This window comes from Myotis nattereri (assembly GCF_964212035.1).
Source record: "Myotis nattereri genome assembly, chromosome: 3".
In the NCBI taxonomy this organism is placed as follows: domain Eukaryota; kingdom Metazoa; phylum Chordata; class Mammalia; order Chiroptera; family Vespertilionidae; genus Myotis; species Myotis nattereri.
In genome coordinates, this window is record NC_138077.1 from 214674086 (window position 1) to 214683619 (window position 9534).

At 62.6% G+C, this 9534-nt stretch overlaps 1 protein-coding gene across 3 annotated transcripts; it reads right to left on the reverse strand.

Moving 5' to 3' along the window:
• Positions 1 to 393: 393 nt before the first annotated feature.
• On the reverse strand, positions 394 to 9416 carry DFFB (DNA fragmentation factor subunit beta). Of its 3 annotated transcripts, none has more exons than XM_081088348.1 (7): positions 9197 to 9416; positions 6438 to 6564; positions 4737 to 4925; positions 3556 to 3635; positions 2882 to 3052; positions 2051 to 2151; positions 394 to 1669 (listed from the first exon to the last, which is right to left on the reverse strand). In XM_081088348.1, the coding sequence occupies exons 1-7, from the start codon at positions 9314 to 9316 to the stop codon at positions 1435 to 1437; spliced, it is 1023 nt and encodes a 340-aa protein (XP_080944474.1). In that variant the 5' UTR covers positions 9317 to 9416; the 3' UTR covers positions 394 to 1434. The 3 variants fall into 3 exon arrangements, with proteins under 3 accessions (XP_080944474.1, XP_080944473.1, XP_080944475.1); XM_081088347.1 differs by having other exon boundaries at positions 3556 to 3674; positions 9197 to 9413; XM_081088349.1 differs by lacking the exon at positions 3556 to 3635 and having other exon boundaries at positions 9197 to 9407.
• Positions 9417 to 9534: the final 118 nt, after the last annotated feature.

A 9534-nucleotide genomic window follows, 5' to 3' on the forward strand; every position in this document is an offset into this window, starting at 1 on the left:
GCTGTGTCGCAGAGAGCATCCGAACACCTAAGACCACCCACCACCAAGAAGGCTGCGCACACCGACAGGCAGGAAACCCCCACTTCTGTGGCTGGAAATGGAACCGCCACCCCCAAAACCCACCCCCAGAGTGCAAGGACCTTGGCAGCCCCTCACCTTCCCTCCAGGCACAGGCCGGAGGGGACACAGTGCCCTGCCGCACTGCCTGACAGACAGGTGAGCTCCGTGAGATGAGACTGCTCGACCCCGCAGGCCTGGCTCAGGCCACGGCGCTCCCGTACTCCAGTAGGAGAACGGGACGATTTGGGTCAGGTTTTTAAAAGTCACTGACCCTTTTTTTATCCTCATTTCCATCATTGTCAGTGAGTGCAAACGTTTCTGACACGTCTATTTGTGAAAAACCTTTACTGCTTTTCCTGGTTCTACAACAAATATGAAAATTCAAATGTTACAAAAGGTAAAAAACTAAGTTTTAAAAATTCTGAAATAAATGCTCATTTTAAAAACTTCAAGTACAAGCGTTCCTCGGTACCCACAGGAGGCTGGTTCCAGAACCCCACCCCAACACCAAAAATCTGAGGATGCTCAGGCCCTGATGTAGAACAGGAAGAGCAGGCGTGCCGTCGGCCCCCCGCACCCGAGGATCCCAGCTGCGACACAAAGCCGGCAGACATGGAGCCGACTCCCATAAAACACGGTTTAGAACATCAGTCCTTGTGACCGGCGCACCCACCGTCCCCAGGATCACTGCTGTCACAGACGAGCTGCCTCACACTAGCACGTGTGTGACACACTCGTGGCCTTAGCGTTAGGCCACTTGCCGGTGCATTTAACAGGCAGCTCCCGTGTCCAGTCACAAACACCCGCGCTGTGCACGGCGGGGCCTCGCTACGCGTGTGAGGTTGAACCGTGAAATCAACAACACTGGCCGCTTGGCCTAGCAGCCCGCGATCTGGTGGCTGAGCGTGGGGCCACGATCGCCACGCCCCTCCGACGGGCGTGGGAGGCCCGCTTCCGGCCGGAACGGCACAGCAGCGAGCACCCTTGTGCTCCTTGTGGGGTGTGAGCAGTTCACCCCGAAAGGGTCACGATCCCAGCATTTGGAAGAGTCCAGAGGATGGAGCTTCGGTCTGGGGAGTGGAGACCTGGCAGAGCTGTCCCTCAGGCAAGGGCGGCGGCTTTGGCCATGACGCCGTTCCCGTGGCAACTGCCACAAAGCAAGCAGAGTGGGTCAAGTCGGAGGACTCCGGTCCCTGACCCGCCGACCAGGCCCCAGGCCCCGGTGTCCGCAGCTCTCAGGCGCAGGAAACATGCCGAAACGCGCTGAGGCCAGAAATCTAGGGAGATTCTGTAAGCGTGTTTTTCAGAAGCTATTGCAGTGGCAGAAAAACAGCACCAGTTAAAATCCCGCACGGCACCAGGACGCCGCCCGAGTCAGGGACGCTTGCGCGCAGCCCGCCTCCTCGTGGGCTTGGCCTGGCGCCTGTAGATCCTGCGTGGGTCGCAGCTGAGCCTGTGGGTGGTCTTCTTGTGGCAGGCGATGTGCACCAGCTTGAGGTTCTCGCAGGTGAAGAGCAGGCTGTAGAAGTACTCCCAGTCCACCTGCCTCCCGGCCTGCGCGCCGACCGCCTCCGCCAGCGCGGGGATCACCGTGCGCTTCTTCTCTATTCTGCAAGGGAGGGGAGGGCAGTCACGCCTGCTGGCGCCCCCGAGGCACGGCCTGTCCACCACAGGCTCTGACACCGCGGGCTCAGGCAGCTCCACGGAACGGCGCTTGGCCGCTGACAGGAGAAGGTGACTGGGAAATGACGATTTCAGAGGAAACCACACGCGGCCGCCTCCCAGGAGCAGCACCAGGGCGGGAGGCTCGGCGCTGTCGCGGGCTGAGCACTCGGGGATGTCCCTTCACTGACTGGACCCTGGGCCGCACTGAGCGTGGCCACAGCTGCGGGTCAGCTGCCTGGCAAGGCCCGATGATGGCAACTTTGCCTGTGTCCCTGGCCGGCGCCTATTTGTTCAAATACAGGAAGCCCCCGACCCCTGGACTCACATGTGGTCCAGGTTCCAGGTGCTGAAGAGGACCCGGCTCTCCCGGCTGCCGTAGGGGTTGATGGAGTGTCTGGACGCACAGTCGGCCATGTCGAAAGGACCCTGCGCCGAGAGAGAGCAAGGTGAGCGCCGCGGAGGGAGCCGTTCCCTCTGGTCTCGGGTCAGGAGGCGCCACCTCAGTCCCCGCCCAGCTCTGCAAAGCCCAGCTCTGTCATCAGCACTTGAGGCCGGACCACACCTGACACCCCACAGACGTGAAGGCCAGGACGGTGGTGGGACGGAGTCCCCGCTGTCCTCCGAGGGGTGGCACCGGGGGAAGCTGTGCCCGGGGATCCCTCGGGTGATGGGGAGGCTCCTGCAGGGTCTGCCTATGCAGCTCAGAGTGCCGGCTCCGGCCGATGCCCCCGGCCCGGGACTCAGGCTTACCCAGCGCCCGAGACGTCACAGTGGCCACAGACCCTGACATCCCTGCGCTGTCACCGAGGAAGCTGCCCAGAGGGACACGACGCTTGCTTCCCAGAGGCGCCTGATGTCCCTCCTCGGCCCAGCCCCCTCAAAGGAACCGTGTGCCCCCAGATGCTGGCGAGAGCTCTGCTCGGCAGCTGTGACAGCAGGGGGCCCCAACCAGCAGGAGCACCACCGGAACTTGTCAGATATGCAGGTTCTCAGGCCCGTACGACTGGAGCAGGCGCCCTGGGTGGGCCCAGCAGCCTTTCAGCAGCTCGGGGTCCAAGGCCTGCTGGCCAGAGGCCCAGGGCGTTGTCCCGCCCACCTCCTTGGGAGGGCAGCTCAGCACTGGCCTGGTGGCCCTGGGGAAAGGACACCCACTCACCTGGCAGGAGAACCAGCCTTCGGGCGTGCAGAGCCGGCCGCTGGCCTTGGCGCCCCTGTCGAAGTAGCTGCCGTTGTACTGCGCAGCCCTGAGCTTCTGGGCCATGGCGGCCACGGCCCGTGCGTACTCCTCCCGAGCCTGCGCGCCCACCACGGACGTGTGCGAGCTCACCTGGAGGCGGCAAGGACGTGGCTGGGGCTGGTGCGCGATGCCGAAGCCTGCAGTGGGAGCCCAGCCCAGCCCACAGCCTTCGGGGTTCAGACGGGCCCTCGCCATCCAACCCGGGAAGTCTCCACAGACGGAGCTACATCTCAGGCGGCGGACACACACTCGGGCTCCGGACACCCTGCCCACCCCCCTGGGCTCCGCACTGGCCGCTGCTGCCCAGGAGGAGGCTGAGGGGAAGAGGGCCGACGAGGAGCTACCGTCGTGCTGCGTCCCCACCTGCCTGCCATACCGCCTGCTCAAGCGCAGGTGGACACTGGCCCCAGGGGTGCTCCGGGCTGTGCCCAGCACCAGCGCCCCTTCCTGAGCTGCCCCAGGCAAAGGCAGCACCAGGCACTGCGGGGCTGGGCGTCCAGTGCTGACCCAGGAGCTCCAGGAAGCCCGAGCCAAGCGGCCTCACCTCCCACAGCGGAGCCCCACGCCCCCCGCCCTCTGCGTGCAGGGCCCACCTCTCTCAGGTAGGTCCGGATCCTGCTCGCACAGCTGAACCTCAGGTAGGCGCACTTGTTCCTAAACCGGGACTCCAGACCTGCAGGGGAGCCAGGCAAGGGCCTGCATTCATGCCGTCCTGGGCGGGGGTGGGGGTGGGGGGTGGGGGGTGGGGGTGAAGAGGAAGGTAGGGGACCCTGTAGTCCATGCCGTCCTGGGCAGGAGGGGGGCCGGGAGGTGGGGGTCAGGGCGTCGTCTGAGAAATGTCCTGCCGGGCGTGTGTGGGGAGTCTTTGTCCACGAAGGGATCTCAGCTGCCACCCCGGGCCAGGGCTCCTGCCTGGTGCCACCTTCTCAAGATGCTAGCATCTCAGGGCTGCTCAACAGGCTAGTCCAGGGGTGGGCAAACTTTCTGACTCGAGGGCCACAATGGGTTCTTAAACTGGACCGGAGGGCCGGAACAAAAGCACGGATGGAGTGTTTGTGTGAACTAATACATGTTAACACTGCTGCTGGTGAAGGAGCGGAGGGGAGAGCAAGAGAACCCTCCACTCTTTCGGCTCCTCGGGCCGGATAGAACAGCCGAACGGGCCGGATCCGGCCCGCGGGCCGTAGTTTGCCCACGGCTGGGCTAGTCCAAAGCCACCTAGGTGTCTGTCCATGGGCGGGTGAACGGATCAAGAACACGGGGTCCCCACACAGTGAGACAGGTTTCACCCACGACGGCCAGGAGGGACCTCGTGGACGGGGCTCAGGAAAGCAGCCAGTCGCAGAGGCAAGTAGTCTGACTGCACCTCGGTGAGGTCCCTGGAGGAGTCAGGGCCACAGAGACAGGAAGGAAGGGTGGGCGCCAGGGGCGGGGGGAGCGGATGGCGGTTAGTGGTTAGTGGGGACAGAGGTGCAATGTGGGAAGATGGACAGTTCGGGAGCTGATGATGGGGAGGGCTGCACAGCAATGGGAATGTATGTAATGGCCGAGCTGCGCCCTTACCAATGGCTAGGATGGGGAGCTGTATGTCATATGGACTTCACCACCATCCTGGGCTGCCTGGGACCAGCCCACCATGATCAGGGAGGCTGCAAGCCCCTAGTTTGCGGAGCCCCTAGTTTTGGGAACTGAAGTAGAACCCGGCCTCTCCCAGGGTGTCCGGCTCTGGGGAACCCTCCCACGCCCAGCTCCCCAGGCCCCAGCTCCCAGGCACCTTCGAACCAGGGCGGGTCCTCGGCCCTTGTCTCGGCCGCGATGTTCTCGCTGACCGCGTGCAGCAGGTCGGCCAGCAGCTTCTGCCGCAGCGGCGCCTGCTCGTCGGACAGCAGCTGCCGGGCGGCCTGGATGACCCCCGCGTGCGGCCTGTGGAACACGCTGAGGAAGCGACTGATGTCACTCACGTCTGCCACCAGGAGGGGGACAAACAGAAGAGCCATCAGTCCTTGGGCACCGCCTTGGGCCGACACAGCGCTGACCACCTCCCACGTGACGTTTTGGAGGCGGGGCTTCACTCCTTTCCGGGCAGAATAACATCTCACTGTTGGAACCAGTGAACACAGAGCTGTTTCCACCTTCGGGCCATTGGGCATAAAGCTGCTGTGCACATCTGGGCATAACCCAGTGGCTCCCCGCCTTCCTTTGGCCACACCCCATCTAAGCATCTCTAACATCCTGATGCCACCCCTCCCCCCCCCCCCCCGTGACATAGAATTCTTATTATTCAAAAAGTGAACCCCTGCCCTGACCAGTTTGGCTCAGTGGATAGAGCGTCGGCCTGCAGACCGAAGGGTCCCAGGTTCGAGTCCGGTCAAGGGCATGTACCTCGGTTGTGGGCACATCCCCAGTGGGGGGTGTGCAGGAGGCAGCTGATCGATGTTTCTCATTGATGTTTCTAACTCTCTGTCCCTCTCCCTTCCTCTCTGTAAAAAATATCAATAAAGTATATTTTTTTAAAAAAAGTGAACCCCTAGTCATGTGGAGGAAGCCTAAAAGGCCATGAACTTAGTCTAACCAAGCTTCCAAAGAACATGGCATCCATGAAAGAGAAAAATAAAAGAATGAAAGGACAGTTGAAGTCCTGAGAAAGAAATCACTCAGAATTTGTTTAAAAAATAATAATATGAAGTGATATGAAAAAGTAGCAAATAAAGTTTCAGAATATATTAGAGAACTGAAATTTGTATGTCACAACATATATTTATATACTATATGAGGTGCCTAGAACCATAAGAAATGCAAAAAAATCACTATTAATAACTCATTCTGCCGAAACCGGTTTGGCTCAGTGGATAGAGCGTCAGCCTGCGGACTGAAAGTTCCCACGTTCGATTCCGGTCAAGGGCATGTACCTCGGTTGTGGGCACATCCCCAGTGGGGAGTGTACAGGAGGCAGCTGGTCGATGTTTCTCTCTCATCGATGTTTCTAACTCTCTATCTCTCTCCTTTCCTCTCTGTAAAAACTCAATAAAATATATTTAAAAAAAAAATAACTCATTCTGAGACCCCCTGGCATAACCCTTTGTGTGGCCGATGCTTTCAGTTCTCTGGGGTACGCACCTAGGGGAGCACTGCCAGGTCACCTGGGGGGCGTCTGTGGTTCCAGGAACCACCAGACTGGCCCACGCGGCTGCACCATTTGATGTCCCACGGGCAGAGCGTGAGGGCCACTTCCTCCCCCTCCTCCCCAGTCCCTGTCCGCTAGCAGGCGAGGTGCAGTCTCACCCTGGGTTCGGTCTGCACATCCCCGATGGCTAATGATCACGCCACCCGTGGACGGACTATTCGAACATCCTGCTTGGAGGAATGCGCACCAGACTCTTCCCCTCAGCGCCCAGGGCCCGCCACACTCCCTGCCACGATCCCCGCCACGATCCCCGCCACGATCCCCACCACACTCCCAGGCCCCGCTACTCACAGCCCTGCCAGGCCTGGCCCTTGGTGAGCAGCACCAGCTCCGCGTTGTCGGGGACGCTCCAGAAGCCATCTGCAGTCAGCTCCGTGCCGTCCTCCCAGAGGCACAGGCGGGAGCCGGGCACGGGCACCTGGGAGGAGCGGAGCGGAGAGGAGAGGAGAGGAGAAGGCAGGACGCTTGCTTAGGGCCTTAGGCAGGCCCCCCTCCACACAGCAGCACGAGGGCTCCCCACAGCAGCCTCACGAGGAACAAGAATCACGCTCACCACGCTGCCTGCACGCCAGCGGGCGCACACCAGAGGCAGACACGTGTGTCTAGAGCAGGGGTGGGCAAACTTTTTGACTCGAGGGCCACAATGGGTTCTTAAACCGGACCGGAGGGCCGGAACAAAAGCATGGATGGAGTGTTTGTGTGAACTAATATAAATTCCAAGTAAACATCATTACATAAAAGGGTACGGTCTTTTTTTTTTTTTTAGTTTTATTCATTTCAAACGGGCCGGATCCGGCCGCGGGCCGAAGTTTGCCCAAGGCTGGTCTACAGAATCAGCCTGTCGGAACCAGGGCGCCTCCTGCAGGTCGTTCTAAGACAGACTGGTCCCCGCTCTGCGGGAGGCACGACACGGACCTTTCCAGCTGCTGCTCAGAGCACTTCAAGCCAAACCCGTCCCCGCACATGACACGTGACTGCTGCCCCGGAGCCAGCAAACGCACCCCCATCCGTGAGGGCACATGGCCCGACGGCCAGGACCACGGGCCTGGCGTGGGTCTGGTTTCCCGGGCGCTGATTGGTTAGGACAGGGGTCCTCAAACTTTTTAAACAGGGGGCCAGTTCACTGTCCCTCAGACCGTTGGAGGGCCAGACTATAGTTTAAAGAAAAACTATGAACAAATTCCTATGCACACTGCACATATCTTATTTTGAAGTAAAAAAAAAAAAAAAAAGGGAACAAATACAATATTTGTATTGCATGTGGCCCGCGGGCCGTAGTTTGAGGACCCCTGGGTTAGGAGGACATCTCGCTGAAGATGACGCCGGCCATCGTCCAGAATGGCCGCCACCCGGGCCGTTCCCTGGCGGAGGTGGGCGCTCTGTTGCTCCACCCTGGTCGGTTTTGTGAATTTTTAGGGCAACTCCTGTGTCACCCCCACCGCACGTGTACACACCCCAGCGCTGGTCCAGGCCCAGCCATGGAAACAACGTCAGCGAGAGCAAGAGCCACGGCGGATGAGCCACATTCGTGCTGCAGGGCCGGAGGGCCTCCCAGCCCAAGCCCTTCATCCCACACGAGGGGAACCCGAGCCCCACGGAGGCCAAAGGCTGTGTCCTAGCTCGCAGGGAACTGGCAGGTGTGCCCTGGAAACGGTCCCCGAATCTCAAGCCAGAGGTCAGGACCCTCACAGTCAGGGGAGGGAAGATGCCCCCAGCCCTCCACAGGCCTGCACTCTGCACCCAGAGGAGCTGCGGGAGGAAGTGCCTCTTCGGGGTCTCAAGGGACCAATGGCAGGAAATGGCTTTTCCCTGGACCCTCCCCCTCTCCCCCCCACCCCAGCCCCCCCCCCCCCCCACACACACACACACCCTGGACGCTGCACCTCTGATTCTCCCAAATCTCTCCCAAGCGGGTCAGTACCTGAGCAGGGCAGAGGCTTCGCTAACGCTGGGTGCCAGACCCGGCACCTCTGGGCCGGGGGAAGTCTGAGGGCCCCCCAAAGTCCGAGAACCCCCAGAAATCTGCAGACTCCAATTCCACCCACTCTGCAGCACCCCCGCGCCCTTCCAGGCTCTGCCACCTGGCTCCTGCCCTGAAGTGGAGGCGTCAGCACAGAATCGCAGGGTTTTGTCGTGGCCCCCGAAGCAGTTACCGTGGGGAACCCAGACGGTGCCGCCCCCGGGGGTCCACCGAGGTCCTGTTTGGGGTCCCCGCCTCCCGGGGCATCTGTCACACGTGGTCCGCCGGGGTCACACGGGGCTCCGCCGGTGCTGATGGTGACAGATGGCCGGCCAAACAGTCCCATCCCACCCAGAGCCTCCGGGCAAGCTCGCGGGGCCGTCCTCACCCGCCCCGCCCCGCGCACCTGGAAGTGGAGGCTCCCGCCCCCCGCCCCGCGCACCTGGAAGTGGAGGCTCCCGCCCCCCGCCCCGCGCACCTGGAAGTGGAGGCTCCCGCCCCCCGCCCCGCGCACCTGGAAGTGGAGGCTCCCGCCCCCCGCCCCGCGCACCTGGAAGTGGAGGCTCCCGCCCCCCGCCCCGCGCACCTGGAAGTGGAGGCTCCCGCCCCCCGCCCCGCGCACCTGGAAGTGGAGGCTCCCGCCCCCCGCCCCGCGCACCTGGAAGTGGAGGCTCCCGCCCCCAGCCCCGCGCACCTGGAAGTGGAGGCTCCCGCCCCCAGCCCCGCGCACCTGGAAGTGGAGGCTCCCGCCCCCAGCCCCGCGCACCTGGAAGTGGAGGCTCCCGCCCCCCGCCCCGCGCACCTGGAAGTGGAGGCTCCCGCCCCCAGCCCCGCGCACCTGGAAGTGGAGGCTCCCGCCCCTTGCCCAGCGCACCTGGAAGTGGAGGCTCCCGCCCCCAGCCCCGCGCACCTGGAAGTGGAGGCTCCCGCCCCCAGCCCCGCGCACCTGGAAGTGGAGGCTCCCGCCCCCCGCCCCGCGCACCTGGAAGTGGAGGCTCCCGCCCCCCGCCCCGCGCACCTGGAAGTGGAGGCTCCCGCCCCCCGCCCCGCGCACCTGGAAGTGGAGGCTCCCGCCCCTTGCCCAGCGCACCTGGAAGTGGAGGCACCCCTTCCGCAGCACCTCCTGGCAGCTCCTCCCCGCTATCCCAAACTTCTGCGGGCTGTGCAAGGCCCGCAGCTTGAACGTCTTGGGCTTCCGGGGCGCAGACATCTTCAGGGCCCCGGCCCCGCGGGCAGCACCTGCTTGGCCCGCTGCTCAGGGAGTCCTTACCCGGAGAGGAAGACGGCCGCGCGCCGCCCCTGGGAACTACACTTCCCAGAATGCCCGGGAAAGGGGCGGTGCTATCCTTGTGGGCATGCGCCATTTCCCAGAAACTCCGTTACCCAGAAGGCCTGGGAAGGCGTGCGCCAGTGCGGCGCCGTGGACTG

Bases quoted from the DNA above. Each gene is read 5' to 3' on its own strand.
- DFFB (XM_081088347.1), bottom strand. From the start codon at position 9,316: ATGTCTGCGCCCCGGAAGCCCAAGACGTTCAAGCTGCGGGCCTTGCAC. The intron at 6,565-9,196 runs GTGCGCTGGGCA...CGCTCCTCCCAG, and splicing joins AGGGGTGCCTCCACTTCCAG to GTGCCCGTGCCCGGCTCCCG. The intron at 4,926-6,437 runs GTGAGTAGCGGG...TCCTGGTGGCAG, and splicing joins GGGCCAGGCCTGGCAGGGCT to ACGTGAGTGACATCAGTCGC.